This window comes from Monodelphis domestica, chromosome 1 (assembly GCF_027887165.1).
Source record: "Monodelphis domestica isolate mMonDom1 chromosome 1, mMonDom1.pri, whole genome shotgun sequence".
Classification (NCBI taxonomy): Eukaryota; Metazoa; Chordata; class Mammalia; order Didelphimorphia; family Didelphidae; genus Monodelphis; species Monodelphis domestica.
In genome coordinates, this window is record NC_077227.1 from 735,482,788 (window position 1) to 735,504,094 (window position 21,307).

The following is a 21,307-nucleotide window of genomic DNA, read 5'->3' on the forward strand; positions in this document are numbered from 1 at the left end:
TTAATGCTCTGTCACCTGTGCTACCTAAGGATTGTCAAAATGCTTGTTGAATTAAAATGAACTGAGGAATAAACTAATACACCTTTATAGGCATATTGTACATATGAATTTATTAATTTTAAATGGCTATTTGCTTGGGCTTGCTGTTTAATATAAAATGCACAATAATTTTAAAACTTAGATATTTATGACATTTTTCTTTTCTTTTAAGAAAAAACCCTTACCTCCTATCTTAGCCACTAAGTATCCATTCCAAGGCAAAAGAGCACTAAGGGTTAGGCAATTGGGGTTAAATGACTTACCCAAGGTCACAAAGCTAAGAAGTGTCTGAGGCTAGATTTGAATCCACGTCCTCTAAACTCTAGGCTTGGTTCTCTATCCATTGAGTCACTTAGCTGCCTCTGACCTATTTCTTTTCAAAGAACTCTACCTTGGCTACTAGATGAAAATGAAAAAAATCAGCCAGGGACAGCACTGGTACTAATGGTCACAGAATCCCAAAGAAGATGGTGATTGATTTGCCTGTAGTCTTACCATTAGTGTATTCCATTCCTTTATGGTAAGGAGGAAGGAGCAGGAGGAGTAGAAGGAAAAGCTCTTTCCAGCTGACCTGTTGAACCTATGAACAAAGGTCTCTAGGTTAATCTTTCATCATAGCCCCCCTGCATGCTAACCTGGCCACCCACCATGCTAATGGGAGAAGTGGAAAAAGCACCCATAGTTTTGAAATGTCTCACACTTACAGGAAACTATTTTTTAATAGTAAAAAAATGTACTTGATGTCAAATGTACTTGGATCACATCTCAAGCTTAACATATGCTTATATAACCTTGGATAAGTTATTTAACTTTTCTCTGTCTCATTTTGCTCATCTTTCTTCCTTTTTTAAAAATGATGTTTTATTTTCTCCCAGTTACATGTAAAAACATTTTAACATTCATTGAAAATGTTTTGAGTTCCAAATTCCCTCCCTCTTTCCCATCCTTCCTCCCAGATTCCCTCCCATCCCTCCCTCTTTCTTGAGACAGGAGGCCATCTGATACAGATTTTACTTGTGTAATCATGTAAGACAATTTTTCATAGTCATCATTTTCTGGAAAAGATCTTAAACAAAAAATAAGAAAGTGAAACACAGTAGGCTGTGGTCTGCATTCAGACTTCATCAGTTCTTTCTTTGAAGGTCAATGGCATTTTTCCTCAAGAGTATCTGGGATTGTCTTGGATTACTGTATTGCTGAGAATCACTAGATCATTCATAGTTGCTTGGAAAAGTATTTCAGTTACTGCATACACTGTTCTTCGGGTTCTGCTCATTTTACTTTGCATCACTTCATGTAAATCTTCACAGATTTTCCTAACATCACTCTGCTCCTCATTTCTTATGACACAGCTGTAGTCCATCACCATCCTATTCTACAACTTGTTCAGACATTCACCAGCTGATGGACAGCTCCTCAATTTCCAATTCTTTGCCACCACAAAAAGAACTGCAATAAATATTTTTGTACAAATGGGCCCTTTCCCCTTTTGGGGATCTCTTTTGCACACAGATAAAGTAGTGGTATTGTTGGATCAAAGGGGATGCACAAAACCATACAGTCTTGTTGCTTCCCAAAGGAATTGCTTTTCATAATCTTTCTTTCTACCAGTCCCACCCCGCACCCTTCATTATTATCCTCTGCATTCCCATTGCAGTTCATTAATTTTTCCCCAAAAGTAGAGACATTTCCAGAGTATGAACGCTCTGTTGAAAGACTTGAGAAGTTATTTCATTTGACTTCTTGTCTCCAAGCAGGGCCATTTCTGATTTCAGGACCTGAACTCCTAAATCTGACTAGAGCTCCTCAGTTTTAGAAGCCTATTTGACCTATATGCTTTCCCTGGCATTCTGTGCATTGTCCAAGAAAGCCCCCCTGAAACACTTTCCTTAAAGTGTCCTTTGCCCCTAAAATTTTCCCAATAATGATAATGATGATGACGATGATGATGATGATAAAAGAGACATCTTGGTTTTTCAGCGGATAGAGCACCAGGGCTGGGATAGGAGGTCTTGGGTTCAAATCTGGACCCAGACATTTCCTACCTTTGTGACTCTGGACAAGTCATTTAATCCCAGTTATCTGGCCCTTATTGTTCTTCTACCTTGCAACTGATGCTTAATATTGATTCTAAAGCAGAAGGTAAATGATTAAAATTGATAATAGTGAGAACAACAATAATAGAGCAATAGCAAAATAATCATTTGTCTGAGGATTATTTCTTACCAGGATCAAATGGAAAAGATGAGAATAATAAGATTTTATTACACCAACAGTAAGAGCATGAGAAGCTCTGTGTCTTTCAAGGACAGACAAAGGACAAATCTGAGTGATATAAATACCAACTTCAAAATATACTAGAGAACTAAGCCAAAAAATGGGAATAGAATGACCAGAGCAAGACCACAGATCAAATAATTGTATGGAATCATCCATATGTAGCACTGATTCATAAAAGATCTTTTGAAATAATATTTTAATATATGTAATTATGCCATTTTATAGCCCGTAAACTACATAAGAAGCTCAAAAAATAGGAAAATAGGGATTTAGGAGAGAAGATAAAAATTATGTGGTAACAGAATGAGGTGCCTGTCATTTTGTGCTATGTATTCACTCAGTGGACTTCCAGGTAAGAATTGACATCCTAATACTTTCATTCAACCACAAAAGACAGTTATTCCAGACACTTCTCTAATATTCTGGAGAAAATTAATTTTTAAAAAGGTATATTCTTGCCAATTGTTCTCAAGATAATTTCTATCTAAGCTTCACAGAAGAAGATGTAGGAAAATCCCAATGAGGACCTCTACCAGTGAGATTTGAGACCATTACAATGAAATCAGAGAGAGTTGTCTAAAGCCTTGAAAATGACTTGTTCAGGATCACACAGCTAATATGTGTGTCTCAGATAAGATTTGAATCCAAGTCTTCCTAATTTTAAGACAGTTTCTATTCTCTATCCCATGCTACCTCTTTGAACAATAAGTACTCAATAAATATTTGTTATAATGAGTTAAAAGAGCTGACTAACTAATTTTTATGCATCTAGCAAGGAAAGTCCAATCACAAGAGCTGCCAAAATTTGTGATAAGTTGGGTGAAGCCCTCTGTAATGATTAAAAATTAAATTATGAAGCTGTTAGTAGCTTAAGTACCTTTATTACATCAAAGTGGTGATAGTAAAGAGAGGGAAATGTAGGAAAGAGGTAGAGAGTTTCCTAGACTGCCACCCCATGTGTCATTCTGATGAAATGAAGTTCACCACTGACAGGTGTCCAATAACCAACCAGAAGAGTGCAAGAGTCAGCCTTCAGGTTCCAATCTTCAACTAGAAATCTGGAAGAGTCTCTTCAGCCAGTCACCAGACCAAGAGTGTCCCTTCAGCAAGAGCCACCAATGCCAGAGTCAGAATCTGAGTGTCTTACTTCCTGCTGGGTCTCCCCTTATAAACACTTATCCACCCACTAGTTCTCCCAAGTCACATCTTAGGAATCAATCATAGTTCCTTAATTTGTCTGGGATCAATTTCCTGTCTTGTTGGTTTCAACTACCTTTGACTGTGGGCATGTGTATCCCTGCATATCTCAATGGTAAAGGACCTCCAGGTCCCTGACTGATTAATCAAACAAAGGGAAGGGAATTCAAAGACCCTGGTTGGTTAAATTAAACAAAGAGAGTTGAATTCCCTTCTCACAATCCCCTCTGTGATTCTAGTCTGGGAGACTAGCATGAATTTGGAGATGATTCAAATCCTGGAGGAATAGCTAATTCCATTGAATGATTATAAATCAAACCAGTGGCCAAATTAGGATCAAAAAGATCTTTAAAGGGTAGAACAATGGGCAAAATATAGTAAGATGGAATTTAATAGGAGTTTTACATGTGTCATTCCAGTAGAATATAAGTTTCATCAGATCAAGGGTCGTTTTTTCTTTAGGTTCTTGATGAATGCTCATTAGTATCAGTACTGCCAGATTGGAAAAATAAATAAATTTGAAGTTCCATATTGCATTTAAAATGGCAATAAGATATGGAATAATAAACAGTGAAATAAGTAGAACATTATATACAGCCACAGAACTAATGATGGAAGAATTAAATGTGAATGTGAACAGAAAAATATAAATGGAAAGGAAAAGAATAAATGATTTAATTTATATGAGCATGTCAACAAGCCTGTCAATATGCTTTGTGATGCAGACAGTAGGGAAGGCCTGAGACATGTGTGGATGGGATTTTTTATATAGATATGAAGAAAAGTAAATTACACCTATAGGAGGTTTGTTATTTATTTATGTACTACCTTCTTTTTCTTTGTACATGAAAATGCTTCTTTGGTTTTTTAAACATTTGGAATAATTAAAAAATTAAAATTAAATAAATAAAAAGCAACAAAAATAAAATGTTAGTAATAATGACATATGTATGTACATACAATGTTTTCTGTGGGAAAAAAGACCTAGGATTTCAGTGGATTGAAAGCTTAATAAAAGTCAAGACTATGACTTAGCCTTGATGTGATAGTAAAAAAAGAAATCCAAAGTGGTTTCCAATTGTATTAATAGAATCTTAACAATTATGAGCATCTAAGTTTGACTGGTGCTTTACTCTGAGGTAAGTGCTATTATTGTCTCCCTTTTCCAGATAAGAAAACTGAGTCTTGGAGAGATTAATTGCTCAGGATGTTATAGAGGAGTTTTTTGACTAGGTATGATTTGGGCTACAGAGCTTCTGTATTTCACTTTGGCCCTAAGATTCTGGCATTCTCTTTTCAAAACACATTGCCATAAGGTTGTTCTCATACTAGTATCTTCTGTCTCCTTGGGACCTTCCCATCAATTAACTTCCTATCAACTTTCTCTCCTTGTGTGCATACCTGTCTTCCTCTTTTTCCAGATGATAATGGCACCAGCACAGCTCAGCAGTAGGATGATAGCCAACACAATGCCCAGTTCTAGGACCCAAGACTTTTCCACAGTGGACTTTCCAGGAACTATAGGGGCAATGGGTAAAATGTAAGTAAATGTGCATTCAGTGGAAAAAAGGAGGAAGGGAATGAAACTATATCCTGGAATCTCCCTAGTCTCTTCGGGGTGTGATGAGAGAGTGTGACTAAAACACTGACCTGAATATATAGCAGGACTCTTCAGCTCACTGTGTTCCACCACACAGGTATAACCTGCACCTGAGTCCTCTGGTGGGAGCTCCAAGGTAACTTTGAGGTAGAAGGTGGAATCCATATTGGGCAGGGTGCCACTGGAACTCTCATTTCCCCATATCCCCAACTTCCCATATTTTTCCCAGCTCATCAGGATGGAGCGAGGGTAGAAACCTGAGGCAATGCAGGAGAGAATGATGCTGCCTTCTGGGCTGACATGTTGAGATACAGCCACCTCAGGGACCACTAGGAGGAGACATCAAGAAAGAAGGCTTCATGTCAAAATCTCAATGAGTGTTTGATGCTTCTCTTATTTCTATGTTCATTGAATATTTCCATTCTCCTTGATGCAGTATCTCCTATCCCACTGGACCCATTAGGTCCTTGAGAGCTGAATTATAATTATACTCCTGTTCATCTCCCTGGACATCTAGAAGAATGTGAAGTAAACTTTAACTACTTGGTCAGCATCTCTTTGTATTGAGCAGCAGCTTTCTATATTATCCTCAAGTATCCTGGTCTGCTATAATGGATTAAAAACAGAATCTTCAGATCAATATTCCATGTGACCCAGGATTTCATCATTGAGAATCCTAATGATGAAGATGCAGACCTACCATGCACTAGGCTATCCTTGATGTGTTTCTTTCACTGCCCCCAAACACTCCCAAATCCTTCACAAAATATTACTTGGCAACCTCCTGGTAATGATGCTCTACATTTAGATGAACATCTCACAAGGCAACAGATACATAATCCATTGTCCCTTGGCCTTAGCACAAAATTTGGTATGGCATATATGAGTATGTATTCAATTGCCTGGGGTTTTTTGAGCTTCTGATATTACTCCTATGCCTCTGAAGCATTTGAGAAAGAATTTTCCCTGAGCAAAAGAAAAAAGAGAAAAAGAAAGGGAGAAAGAAAGAAATTAGGAAGGAGAGAGAGGGGAAGGAAGGAAGTAGGTAAGAAAAGGCAAGACAGCATAGAGAAAGAAAGAAGAAAAAAGAAAAGGAAGAATGAAATAGAAAGGGGAAAATAAAGAAAAGAGGAAAGAGTGAAAAGAAGGATGAAGGGAGAAAGAAAAAAGAATGAAAGGAAACAGGGAAAAGAAGGAAGGATGGAGAAAAGGAAAGAAAAAGGGGAAAGAACAAGGAGGAAGGCAGGAAAGGAAAAGGGCAATATGGAAAGGAAAAAGAAAAATGAAAAATGCTGATGAGAAAAGAGATAAGGAAAAAGAAAGAACCTCAACCTTCCTCATATTTCTTTGATTTTCCTCTTGAGAATTGGAACTATGGTCAGAAACCAGGATCCTGCCTGTTTCTCTGAGACTCTAGTGACTGTATGGATCGGCAGAGGTGACCTGGAACTCCTGGGAGGAGATGGGAAGAAGCAAATACTCACCATTATCCCTTATGCTTGAGTACCCAACTATTTTCCTCATCAAGTCAACACAATAGAGCTTCATGTAGCGTTTCCTTAGAGTGGTCCAGAATGGGCTCTCCAGAATATGTTGGTATTCCTTGAATTCAGGATTTATGTTCTCCCAGTGCCCAACCTCTTCATCTATCCTGAAATATTCGACCCCATCCCAAATTAAATAGATGTGACTCTTTACTGTGATGTTATTATCTATTTCACATTCTGCCAGGAGCTGGGCTGTGTGGTTTCCTGTGGGGGAACATAAAGGTAGGCTCCTTTGGGTGTGAAGGGGACAAGAAACCCGAAGAAGGAGTCCATCTTTGAGGGAGCTTTAGGAATGGGTTATGCTTTTTTTTTTAACCTTGGGGGACACATGTTTTGGGTTAAATTTTCTTGTGGCTCACTCTTGATCCTACTGGTTGAATTCTCAGGCTCAGGGCTGGACATGTCTCAACTCTTTTTCTAGGGAAGTAAATAATTGGGATAAATAAATAAAATAAAATAAATGGAGTGGGACCAAGAATATACGCCTTGGTTGTCTGATCTACTGGGGATGGATCTATTGGGCTTAGAAGAGAAATAGACAAAAAGTATGATGAAAAGCGAAATGGAGAGATGAGTGGATTTGACTTACTATTATGGTTAGTGTCATTCCGTGACAAGAATTGGATAGTCCAGCGGAAATGTTGCTCATGTTCCACCAATAAATTAATCTTCTTGATGATGTTATTGACTCCCAGTGCTTTTGAGATCCAGGGTATCTTGACAATAATTTGCTTGTGTGCCTTGTTGTAAGATCCTACTTCAATGTCATTTAAGAAGTTAATTGCACTTAGTTCCAAGAGAGAGTGGGCTGTGCCCACTGCAGTGAACTGACCTATATGGCTGTGGTGGACTGAATTATAGGAAGGAAGGGAAGAAAAGAAAATGGTATTTCAGATTTGAAGGTATCAGAGGACCAGAGTCCCCTCTCATCCATTCCTTTGACTTTTCTGTCCTCCTTACCAGCAGTAAGGGTAACTTATACAGATGACTCCAAAATCTAAATATCCAACTCTTCATTTCTCTCTTGAACTCCAAGTATCACCAGGTAGGTGGGGCAGTATATAGAGTGCTAGGCTTATAGTTTGGAAGGCCTGAGTTCAAATCCAGTGTCACATAATTATGCTATGTGACTTTAGGCAAGTTGCTTAAGCTCTTCCAGCCTGAATTTCCTTATCCATAAAATTGTAATAATGAAACCTCCCTCCCAGAGTTCTTGCAATGATCAAATGGGATACTTGTACGTACTTAGGGCAATGCCTGCCACAATATAGGGGTTAAATAAATGCATTTTTATATATGTATATATATAGAAACTTTTTTTTGGATATCTCCATTTAGATTATCTCTTGGCATCTGAAATGCACCAGATCAAAAACAGAACTCACTATCTAAACCTACTCCTCTTCCCCCTTTTCAGTTTTTTCCAAGTACACCACACATATTCAAGTCACCCAGATTTGTCATCTTAGAATTATCCTGAAATCTTTCTCCCCTCCTCCTCTATCAATATCTGACCTACTGATTCCACCTGGGCAATTTCTCTTAAATAATTTCTTTCTCTCCATTCACATGTTTTGTCCCCCAATTCAAGCCCTTGTCTCCTCTTCTCTGGATTTTGTCAATTCCCTCCTAATTGGATTACCTTCTTCAGATCTTTTCCTTTTCCTTTCCAATCAGCCCTCCCCTAACTTCCCATGATATATTACTTAAGCACATCACTCCAAGGATCTAGTGGATCCTTACTGCATCTAGTATAAAATACACTTTACCACTTTATGGCACTTGAAGCCATTCAGAATCTTGTTCCACCCTATCTTCCTGGATTCATTTTAGAGTCCTCCCTTTCATGCATCCCACATTTCATCCAAATTGGTTTGGTTCCCATTCTTTATATCCAACATTCTTTTGTTGAGACTTTCTTCCCTGCATGGAAAAATCCCTAATCACTTCCAACTTTGAGAATCCCTTTTTGTGGTTGGTCAGTCTTGTCTGACTCTTCATAAACCCAGTTGGGTTTTTTTTTTAACATTATTTTATTTGGTCGTTTCCATACATTATTCACTGGAAACAAAGATCATTTTCTTTTCCTCCCCTCCCCGCGACCCACCTTTCCCTCTCCCATAGCCAACGCATGATTCCACCCCCAGTTGGATTTTTTAAACCCTTACCTTCCATCTTAGAAACAATACTGTGTATTGATTCTAAGGCAGAAGACTGGTAAGGGTTAGGTAAATGGGGTGAAGTGACTTGCCCAGGGTCACACAGCTGAGGCCAGATTTGAACCTAGGACCTCTCATCTCTAGGCTTGGCTCTCAATCCACTGAACCATCCAACTGCCCCCTTGGGTTTTTTTGGTTTTTTGTTTGTTTTTGCAAAGATACTGGGAATGGTTTGCTGTCTACTTCTCCAGGTCCTTTTACAGATGAGGAAGCTCAGGCAAATGAGGTTAAATGACTTGCCCAAGGACACACAGCCAAAATGTGTCTGAGTCCAGATTTGTACTCAGGAAGATATCTTTCAACTTCAGGCCTAGCAACCTCTCCACTGAGCCACATAGCTACCCTTGGGAAACCCTAACTTTCTTTAAACTTCAGTTCAAGGTCCACCTCCTACATGGCTTTTCCTAATTTCTGTAGCTGCTGATACCTCACTCTAAATCAGAAATCACTTTGTACTTAGATGTGTAATGATGGTTTATGACCAATGCTGTGTAAGATTCTTGAGGGAAAGGATTACTTTATTTTTGTTTCTAAACCCACAATGCTTACTATAATACCTGGCACATAGTAGGTAAGTTGTGTTGAAAGGTAAAGCAGTGACTTTGAAGTATGAACTATGTTTGAATCCTGTTTCTAATAGTACTGTATTGCTTTGGGAAAGTCACATAAGCACTCTGGGCCTCGGTTTTCAAATTTATAAAATTACAAGACAGGACTTGTACTCCATGACCTTTCAGGCCCTTTCTAGTTCTATGAGGAATTGTTAATGTGGTAGTTCATCACATTTAAAAAGAAAATGTCAATTCCTCTACTTAAATGTAATGGATTTCCTTTATGCTCTTTTGTAATTTCCCTTATGCATTTCGAGGTCTATGGGCTTTACTAGACTGCCAAAGAGATCCATGACCTAAGAAAGATCAAGAATCCCTTGACTAGATCCAGGTTTTCTGATGCTAGATGCTTTACAAATGAATGAAAAGACAAAGGCAGGGCAGCTTCTCTAGGAGATAATCCAACAAGAGGTAGAGCAACCAGCATTCCTTACAGTAGGGACCAAGCACCCAGCAAGGCTCAACAACAGTTTGTGAATTTATACTTGGGCTTTTCTCTTCTCAAAAGGGAAATTAGCAAGTTGTATTCTTCTCTCAATGGTCCTTTCATAGCTAATAGAATCACCCACACTGATCAGACAAATTCCTTGACATATAATTAAAGCTATCACACTGAGGGATGTCCGGTGGTGATCCTGGGCATTCAGTCCAGCAAATCCTCCAGATCTAGGGAAAAGGACTTGAAACTGAAGGGAGAGGAAAGGAGGAAAATGTACCTTAATCCAGCTGTTCTGCTAAAAGCCTTAGTAGAAGGTACAGTAGAGGGGGAATATCCATGGAAAGACAGGACACAAGAGAGGTCTGTCTTTGCCCTCCAATTCTCCCTTTCCAAATGCCCTTTTATTTATTTGTTTGTGAATAGGATGGATGTCCACAGGAGACTGTAAGTTTCTTGAGGACAGGGACTTTTTTTTTAACCTTAGAAACATCAGCACACAACCCAACATTTTGGATGTGCTCAGTGTTTTATGAATGCTTGCTATGTTGACTTTTGTAATTCTGTTAGGGCTAAGATGATGAAGGATCAGGTAACACCTCTAAATGAGCTAGCTGGGAGGATGACAATGGAAGATGGAAAGAAGGAGGAACTCAAATTCTCCTTTGCTTCTGATTTTTCCATTAAGATGATTCATCTTCAGTAGAAATGAAAGTAGTTAATAGGGAACTAAAGTGATTTAAGTAGTGTCCTGATTTCCAGAAAAAGGAAATCATGCAGATTTTACAAATCATTTGTTTTAATTTCCAGGAAAATTCTAGAATCCGTAATTACATTGAGGTACACTTGGGTTTTTTATCATTTGAAATTATCTCTAATTGGAAAAGGCTGCTTTGAGTGACAGTAAACTCTTTGCCATCGATGGTATTCAAGCAGAAGTCACATGACTGACCATTTGTTGGGGTGTTTGTGGAAGGGATTTCTGATTAGGGATGGAATTAGACTAGGGGATCCCAGATTAAGATCTGAAAGGAGCATAGAATCATGGATTTAACATCTGATGGATCTGGGAGGGACAAGGAAAGAGACAAGGGAAAGAAATGAATCATGGATACATGGGAAAATATTTTAAAAGAAAAAATCTGATGGGACTTCAGAAGTCATTGTATCCAACCAACTCCTATTACAGATGAGGAAACTGAGGGTCAGGGAAGTTCAGTGACTTGCTCAAAGTCACCCTACTAATAGGAAGCATCAGAGGCAGGATTTGAGTCCAGGTTCTCTGACTCAAGAGCTAGTTCTTGAAATTTCCATTGAACCATTCCATTCCAACCTTGAAATTCTAAGATACACTTTGATGAGTGACTTCTAAATTCAGTACCTTCTGCAAAAGGCCACTGGTTGGGCAAACAATAGTATAAGGAGCACACAGTAAAGCATGATGGGGAAAATAACTTCAAATTTCATCAGGATAGAAGGAAGCCCCTTGTTGAGAACTCTTGGGAGGGATCTTAAGCTCCCTAATTTGGAGCTCTTGGGGCCCTGAAAAGGCCAACTAGCCCAATGGCCTCTTTGTATAGATGAGAAAACCAAAGCCCAGAAAAGCTCAAGGTCCTAGCTAGTGTGTGGCAGACCTCATATCCACTAACCAGGCCATAGCTTATTTCATCCAATGAAACTTCTGTCCCCTGACCCTGGTTTGGGTCTTCTCCCCTGCAACAACCCCCTACTCTTCTCTTTTCAATCCATCGCCCCTTTGCTGCTCAAATCATTTTTCTAAAGCTTAGCTCAGACTCACTCTCCTGGTTACTATGGCTCTCCTTATCTCCAGGATGAAATTCTCTGCTTGGCATTTAAAACCTTTCAGAGCTTGGATACTTCCAGCCTCTCTAGTTGTCTTGTTCTTTCTTCTGCCATTTCACCTGCCCAACAATAGCTTAATTGTTGTTCTCCACACAAGACACACTCTCTCTCCCCTTCTCCTGCCTTTGCACTGACCATGCTCCATGCCTGGAATTCACTCCATCCTTCCCTCCTCCTCCTCCTCCTGGCTTCCCCAGATTCCTTCAAGTCTCAGACAAAAGGCCAGGTTCAGGAGGCCCTTCCTGGTGCTCACAAGCAGCAGAGTCTCCTCTCCAGATTCACCCTTCATCTACTTTGGATTTGTCTTCTTCTATCTTTTTATATATTTGTTGTCTCTCCCATTAGAATGTGAGCTCCTTGAAGGCAGCAACTAGGTATTATTTGAGCTTTTGGAAGCGTCTTCTTAGTACTTAGGACTTTATCTGGGATATAAAAATTGTTCAATAAGTAAGTGTTGACTGACTTACCTGAAGCTTCTTTCTTTATCCCTTACCTTCCACATTAGAATAAATACCATGTATTGGTTCCAAGGCAGAAGAGTGGTTAGGGCTGGCAATGAGTTTTATGGGACTTGCCCAGAGGCACAGATTTGATCCCAGGGCCTCCCATCTCTGGGTCTGCCTTTCAATCCACTCAGCCCCCCCAGCTGCCACCTACCTGCAGCTTCTTGAGGGCAATGACTGAGTTTCCCTCATCAGACCCCAGACTCCATGTTCTTTACCCTCTCTACCCAAATCCCTTCCCCTGAGACTTACCTGCCCATGTCTGCCTGAAAACAAATACTCCAAGAAAGAAAAGCCAGGCTGAAGACAAGCAGCTCCACTTCCTGTGACACTCCATTATCCCTAGAAGGAGGCTACCTGGCCTCATCAGCTACTCCCCAGTGGGGGGAGCCTTTAGACCTCACAGTGCCCCAGGCAGTGCCTAAGAGGAACAGATGTCAGTGGTGTAGGTATCATGGCTCCCTCCCTCCTCTCTATGCCCACCCAGGCTGGGGTTGGCTTTGATGGAGGCTCTGCCCTTCTCTCACTGCCACCTAAGATGCCTGTTATCAGGCTGAAAGTTTCCCTGCTTTGCAGGCATAAAAGAGGAAGTGAAACAGGGTCTGTGGTGAGGGCAGGTTGCCTCCAAGCACAGTCATCATTGGGCATTGCCTTGGAGGCCCACACCAACCACCCATTGTATTTGTTGTCATTGCTAGTTGGTTAAACCTAGAAATTGTTAGGTCCAAAGGGGAACACCAGGTGATTTCATCCTGGAGGGGAGAATTAAGGAAGAGCTCCCATTAACTCTTTCTTCACACAGTCTAAGGAAGAATTCAAAGAGAAGTCATCCTGACTCTAGGGCTGTTGACATTCTTCACCCAGTTCCAATTCTACAACGTCTTTCTTTTTTCCTTTTAAAAAAAACCCTTACTTTCTGTCTTAGAATCAATACTAAAATATGGGTTCTAAGACAGAAAAGTGGTAAAATCTAGGCAAACAGGATTAAGTGACTTGCTTAGGGTCACAAAGCTAGGAAGTATCTGAGGACAGATTTGAACCCAGATCCTCCTGACTCCAGGCCTGGCTCTATCCAGGGAACCAGCTACATGCCCTTCCACACTGCCTTTCAATGAGGATTAATGATGATTTCCTCTCTATGTGGTCCCAGATTACTGTTGGGCTATTTTCTAGGATTAGGGCACTGAATCTCAGAAGGCACATCAGAGTGTTTGAAGATTCACTGTCTGTGTGTCTGACTTCCTCCATTGTGACTTTGTTGTGTGCCACCCTGGCTTCTCCCTGAGCTTGAGTCTATTCCTCTCCGTGGCATCTGGACCTGTGGGCACTGGCCCTGGACCACTTCCCTGCCTTTGCATGGATTCCATGCTTCTGCCATCTTCACCTACACAGTCAACTTCCCAGTGCTCCATAGTCTTCTTTGTATAGCTGCTTTGTGGAAAACTCCCCATTGGGTCCACCATAAACAAAACTTGAATGTACCCCCAAAGTGAAGTCCTAGTCTATATTTCTCCCAAACCTTCCCCCTGTGCCTCTCCCTAATACCCAGAATCAGCAGGATGTTTATTAATGGGTTGATTCTCATTTTCTTGCTCTTCAAGGCTATAATAGAGCCTTCCTTGATTCTCCATTGCCATTGACTATCATTTCATGATCCTGCCTCAAATATCCAAATGAATTTGTGTTTCCCAAGTTTGGATGTTCCCTCCAATGATCTGATCACAACCTATCCATCCATAAACATCCTGTGTGTCTCTTGTCTATGTCCTCCCTTCATTTTATGGCAAAGGATTCACCCAAGGTGTTGGAGGCCTTCCTTAGTGAAGGGTTTTGTGATACTCTTTGGAAATTTGGTTCCCAGGTACTTTGGCAATTCTACCTCATATTGCTCTTTCTTTTCCTCACCTTGACTCATCCTAACTCTGCCTTTGATCACTCTTCCCCATCCAGGGACCTGAAATACTCTCATCCTCCATGTTTTTCCCATATAATTTCCCCTTTAAAATGTAACTCAGGTGCCACTACTTCCATGAAAGTTTCCCTGAACTATAGCCCTTTCCATGAAAGTGCTCTCCTTCCTCCAGTTTCTCAGTGATCACAACCTGAGGTGATAGTGTCAACATATCTAAGATTACTTTCTATCTGCTAAGTATTTATTTTCTGTGTTCTGATTGGTCAGGTAATAGGAAAGTCCAGGATTTTATTAAACAGAGAAGTCACATGATGAGACATCAGTTTTTAAAAGAAGTTTTACAGGGGATGGAATGTATTGGGGAGAGACTTGAGGCAGAGAAAGCAATGAAAAGGCTATTATTGAAGTTAAATTATTTGAGAAGTGATTAAGGGGCTGCATAAGGTTTGTGGAAGTTTAGAGGAGAGAAAAGGATGTATATGAGAAGTAGAGAAGATAGACAGTATTGACAGGAGATTAGAGACATGGGGGTGAATCACAGCAAAGAGTCAAGGATGACACTGAGGCTGCCAGCTTGGGGGACTGGGAGGATGCAAGTGTCTTCAGGAGTAATAGGGTGGGAAGATGGGAGCAATTAGTGAGGAAGAGAATTAGTTCTACTTTGGAAAGTCAATAGGTGCTTTCTGGAGGCACACCCATAGTGCTACCTGCAGTGATCCCACAGTTTTTACACTGTCTATGTTCATTCCCTCAATCAACAAGCATTTATTAAGATTGACTAGGTAATAAGTTCTGTACTTTGTGCTGGTGGTAAAAAGATGGAAATGAAACAGTTCCTGCCCTCAAGGAGCTTACATTGTACTGGGGAAGAATGTACCACATGAGCACATATATCAATGACAAGAAACCTTTTAGAGATTGAGTGCCAGACCTTGTCCCCACAGAACCCCTCCCTGATCAAGTGCTGTACTAGCTCCCCTGAGACCCCATGCTGTGCCCCTCCCCTCCACCAAGTGCCTTGCCCTGCCCCCCCCCTTATCCCACATAGGAGAGAGAGAACATGCTCCCATTGAGCCTCTGGGAAGTGGGCCAAGTGAAGTGAGGAATGTCCTTAGTGAACGCTCCACTCCCCTCCAGCTCTGCCACCTGTGTGCCACCCATCTTTTCCCTATGTACTCCCATTGGGCTGCTGGGCAGGGGATGTGAAAAAATGTCATCAGGCATGATGGAAAGGGGGAGGTGAGAAGCTCTGTTGTGTCCCTCTGCTTTTCTAGTAATTAACTCTGGTGAGGAGGGGAGAATGGTCTCGTGCCCACAGAGAGTATTCTGTGTTCCATCTTTTGCATGTCATAGGTTCACCATCACTGACATATATGAATATAGAGTCTAAGTGTCTTCTAAAAGAGTCTCTGTCACCTGCTTATCAATTGTCCCTGAGGGTTGTAGGAAAAATGTATCTGTATGAGAGTCAGGCTGCTTATTTGTTTGAACTTTGTAATCTCTGAGGTTGGAAAAGATTTAGAAAATATAAACCATATATCACTTGACTGAGTCACTTGTTGAGACACAGCTGTCCCTCAGATGAGTAGAACACGGATGGGTAGATGGAGCAAAACATTGGACTTGTGATAAGAAAGATCTGAGTTTCAAATTCAGTCTCAAACTCTTATCAACTATGTGAACTTGGATAATTCACTTAACTTGTCTGCCTCAGTTTATGCAATACAAAAATGAGGAAAATAATGGTCCCTGCCTTGCATGATTATTGAGAATATAGGACTTTGCAGACTTAAAATGCTATGTAATGATGATGATGAGGAGGAGGAGGAGGAGGATAATGATAACTATTAGGAATGAACAAGGCTCTGATGCTTGAGTTTTTTGTCAGGAATTTCAGCCAGGGCTTAGAATACTGCCACATGATCATGAAGTCCTGGGAATACCCAAGCTTTTGGATCATCAAAGAGCCACTATATATCAAGGAGTCCAGAGACTACTGAAGGCAGTTTGCCAGTCTACAAAATAGCCCTAGAGTGGTGACTCTTAATGTGGGACTGAAGTTGTTTTAAAATATACTTATAGCTATATTTCAGCACAATTCATTTCTTTTCTAAATGCCCAATATTGGACTTCTACTAGACCATTGTTGTTCAGTCATTTTCAGTCATGTCGGAATCTTTGTCATGCCTTATCACTCAGCTAAGAAGTGACTGAGGCTGAATTTGAACTCAGGAAGATGAGTGATGAGTCTATCTCAATTTCATTCTTCAGTAAATTTAATAAGCACCTACAACATAGAAAGCAGTCTTCTAGATTTATGTGTAGGTAGGTATGTATGATCTCTCTATTCATATATGCATTTATATGTGTATACATATATGTAAGTATTTAATATATATTTATATATAGTTACATGTATTCTCCCTGGACTATATACCCTGATCTCAGAGGGATGTAAGTTGTTCCTCTAGTTTCTTGGGTTGAATTGGAGTTGAGTGTGTTGGTCTCTCACATACAAACTCTATTCTTTTCCCTCTTTTGGAAACTGGGACAGCTTTTCCCATCCTCAGTCCTCTAGAACCTTGATGTTCTAAAGATCATTATAAAGAGTTCCCTAATAAAGTCAGTCATTTCTTCCAGTACTAGAACATGGATTCCATCTGAACCTTGTGAGTGGCATTCATCAAGAGTAGTTGTGTGAGCTCTTCCTCTATCTTTGCTGTCCTCCTGTTCAAGTCACTGGGTAATGCACCAATCATGCACACTGACCCAGAGCTTCTGACTCACTCTAGTTTTGTCTTAGAGAAAGAGAAATTGGGCCAGTGTCTAGAGTTAGTGTGTGCAGCTGCTGCTTACCAACCCTCTCACTTTGTTGTCCTGGTTTCCTTTGTAGAATTGTTAGCAGGGGATAGTGTTAGAGATGCTAATCATAGAAAGGCAGCAAAGAATCAGAGAGCCCTATGGACCACTGACTGAAGACCAAGGAACCTCTCTTTAGGGATCATAGTTCAACCCATTTGCATACACAAACCTATATAACTAACTCCTCTCTGCTCTGACTCCCTCATCTCCATTTCTGTGTAAAGTAACTATACTTCTCTATCTTCATAAGTGATTTGGGGTAGAAATATTCACACCAGTTCCAGTCTTTCTGAGGTCTCCCTCAGAAAAGCGGGTGTCCCCGCCTTCATGCCTACAAATTCTACTGAGCATCTGGCTGAAACCCTTGGTGAGTTATGTTACAGGAGGAATCCAGAAAGGATGGGCTGGACAAGATGACCGCTTCCATTCTTTCCAATTCTAAAATTCTGTGATTCTGTGACATGTCCTTATTATTGTACTCCAATGCAGACAAAGTAGCAGTGTAGTATAGTGAATAGAGAGCTAGCCTCAGACCAGAAAGACCTGAGTTTGAGTCCTACTTGTGACATATCAAGTTATGTGGGTCCAGCTAAGTTATATGATCTCTCAGGGTGTGAGAAAACTCTCAAAAACTAAGTTTTCATGTCTTCAGTGAGGGAAAATTGATTTTTCTCTCTCTCCCATCCACCTCCACCACAATGAAAAAAAAATCCTTGTGACAGATATAGATGATCAATAAAAGCCGATCCTTCATAAGCCATGTCAAAAAAAAATCTGTCCTAACCTGCTCCTGAAGCTTTTTACTTCTTTGGAAGGGGGTAGGCAGAATATGAGTTATGAGTTCTAAAGAAGGAACTGGCCTACTCTGGGTAGGGGAGTTTCCTTATTCAGGAGTTCCTTATATCAGTGAAATCATAGACTCCATCCCTATTGTTGTTCCTTTTCTAATTTGATCCCTTTTCTCCACTTCCTCCAAGAGGCTAAGGGCAACTGCTTTCAGGACACTCAAATAAGAAGAAAATGAGAAGTCCTGAGAAATGGAAGCCTGGGCATCCTGTGAGCACAGAGGCCCAGAATGTGTAGCCAGGCCTGCAGGGTTCTCCAGTAGCCAGGACTCTCCATTCATAGAATCCTTCTTATTTGTCTCTTTCTCCCTTTCCTCCAGGTACCACCTTGCTTCAGACCCTCATTACCCAAGACCTGGGTGATTGTAATGGCATCCATTGGTCCCCTTGATTCAGTTCTTACCCCACTCTAATCTGTCCTCCATACACCTTCCAAAGACATTTTCCTAAGGCACTGTTCTGGTCACATCATGTCCTTACTCAACAGGTTCCATTTGTTCCCTTTCATCCCTAGGGTAGATATCCACCCCCTCCATTTGGTAGTTAAAGTCCTCGATAACCTGCCAACAACTTATCTTTGTGGCCCCATTACATATTACTCCTCTTTTCTTATTCTTCCACCCAAATAGACTTTTTGCATGAATCTCCACTTTGATTTACCTTGCCTTCATATTGGCAGTCCCCCAGCCCTGGGATGTAGTCCCTCCTCATACTCTTTAATAATATGTTCAAGCTCATCCTTCTAGATAAAAGCCTTCCTGGTCTCCCAGAGGCTAGTGCATTCCCCCAATTCTAAAACTCTTTCATAAATACATATAAGCATATAACACACACACACATATATCATACATAAGCTCCTTGAGGACAAGGAAAGTTTCATTTTTGTCTCTGCACCCTCAATGCCTAGCATAGTGCCAGGCACACAGTAAGGGTTTAATTTGTTGATTGATGAATGGCCCACCCCTTCACTACATACAACTACTCACTCTTGACTTTTGACTCAGTTCTGATTTTGGTTTTGCCACTAGACTTCAATGACTCTGGAAGAGAAAGAGCTCAAAGATGTCATACAATTCTGTCTGACTTAAATTACTTTAATTCACTCCCAAATCAAGACATCAGTCAGTGATGTCACTGGCCCTCTTTGAAAGCGAAGGATAAACAACATGAATGTATATATGTGTGTTGCATGTATGTTAATATGTATGCAAACTGGCCAAACCATGATGCCTAAAGGAGATGTTTCATGGGCTCTAGTCAGGTGCTCCAAAGCTCTCTCTAACTCTTATCTGCTTTTCTATGGTTACTATCTATAGTATCACTCCTCCCTAACAATTCTGTCACCACATGAAGGAAACCAGAGTAGCCAGGGTGGTAAGCAACAGCTGCACACAATAATTGTGGAGGCTGGGCCAAATTCTTTTGGGGTGCTCTCTCTCTCTCTCTCTCTCTCTTTCTCCCTCCCTCCCTCTCTCTCTCTCTCTCTCTCTCTCTCTCTCTCTCTCTCTCTCTCTCTCTCTCTTTCTCCCTCCTTCTCTCTCTCTCTCTCTCTCTCTCTCTCTCTCTCTTTCTCCCTCCCTCCCTCTCTCTCTCTCTTTCTCCCTCCATCCCTCTCTCTCTCTCTCTTTCTCCCTCCCTCCCTCTCTCTCTCTCTCTTTCTCCCTCCCTCCCTCTCTCTCTCTCTCTCTCTCTCTCTCTCTCTCTCTCTCTCTCTCTCACACACACACACACACACACACACACACACACACACAAGTAGAGTGAGTCCAAAACCAGGATCAGTGTTCATGAGTGTTGCATCAGTCAGGGACTTGAAGAATTGGTCTCCTTGAAGGAAGATAGCAAAGATAGAGGAAGTCACTTAATTACCCTCAATGAATTCAGCTTACCTGGTCCAGATGGGCACCCTCTTCTAGTATTGGAATAAATTACTGACTTCATTAGGGAACCATTTACAAGATCTTCAGAACAGCAAGATTCTGCAGGACTGAAGTATGTGAAAAGTTGTCCCAGTTTCCAAAAGAGGGAAAAGAAGAGTCTCAATGTGGGAGACCCATGAGCTTGATTTCAATTCAGCCAAGGGACTAGGGGACAACTTACATCCCTCTGAGATTTGTGTGTGGTGTGGGAGTGGAGTAGGGATGCAAACCACTAAATATAGAGAGGTATAGATATGTATACACATACATCTATAGACATATATACTTACAGGTATATATACATACACATTTTGAGAGAGACATCATAGATGTATATGTACCAATCTGGAAGACTGCCTTCTATGTGGTAGGGATCATTTAATTTGTTGATGACTCCAACGGAGTGAAGCAGTTCATTTTGAAGCATTACATGTCTGTCCATGCTATTAAAGATATAATAGCAAATTTAGTGCTTATTACACTATTAGGGTCAACAAAGGAAGTCAATTAATCAGTTAGCATGTATTAAATGTTGACAAATTGCCAAGCTATACAAAGAAAAAATAAAATAATCTTTTATTTTAAAGAGTTTATCTTCTGTGGAAATAATATGAATACATTTAGATCACTGGTTTTTTGCTACTATTCATTTACATCTATAACATAATATGTAACATAACAATAATGCCATACTTTTGATTTGTTATTAATATGAAACAAATTATAATAAACATGCTTATCCATAAGAAACAAATTATCACATTAGTTATGTCCAAAAATCGGTCCCCTTTTTTCTCTTCCTTCCCATAATTCTCCTCTCCCCAAGAGGGTAGGTAATATGATATCAATTATACATATATTACCCTATACATATTTTCCTGTTCATCATATTGTGAAGCAAGACACATATTACACTAGAGAAAAATTCATGGAGGAAATAGAGAGAAGAAAATTATGTTTCAATCTGCATTCAGACTCTTCCACTTCTTTCAATGGCAATGATTATCTTTTTTCCTCATGAGGTCCTTGAGGTATTCCTGGATCCTGTCCTTGTTAATAGTTAAGCACTTCAGGGGGATTATTATCTATTATTGTTGTTACTGTGTACAGCATTCTCTTGGTCCTTCTCACTTCACTTTGCATAATTTCATATAAATCTTCCAAGGCTTTTGTGACAATCTAGTTTCTCATCTCTTATGGCATAACAGCATTCCATTCCAATCATATATTACACTTGTCCAACCCTAACTGATGGATATCACATCAGTTTGTTTGTCACCACAAAAAAAAAGAGCTGTTATAAATATTTTAGAACACATTTTTCCCTGATCACTTTAGGAAATAAACCTAATAGTGGTATTACGAATTTAAAAGGTATACCCAGTTTTATAAGTCTTTGAGTATAATTCCAGATTCCTCCCCAGAATGGTTGAATAAGGTCATAGTTCTACCAACAATAAAAGTGTCCCTATTT

At 40.2% G+C, this 21,307-nt stretch overlaps 1 protein-coding gene across 1 annotated transcript; it reads right to left on the bottom strand.

Moving 5' to 3' along the window:
* Positions 1 to 554: 554 nt before the first annotated feature.
* Positions 555 to 12,632, bottom strand: LOC103106351 (H-2 class I histocompatibility antigen, alpha chain-like). Its single transcript, NM_001324433.1, is given in 6 exon segments — positions 555 to 619; positions 4,918 to 5,034; positions 5,167 to 5,445; positions 6,601 to 6,867; positions 7,253 to 7,513; positions 12,548 to 12,632. Coding segments are annotated over 6 exon segments (1,074 nt in total).
* Between the last annotated feature and the right edge of the window lie 8,675 nt (positions 12,633 to 21,307).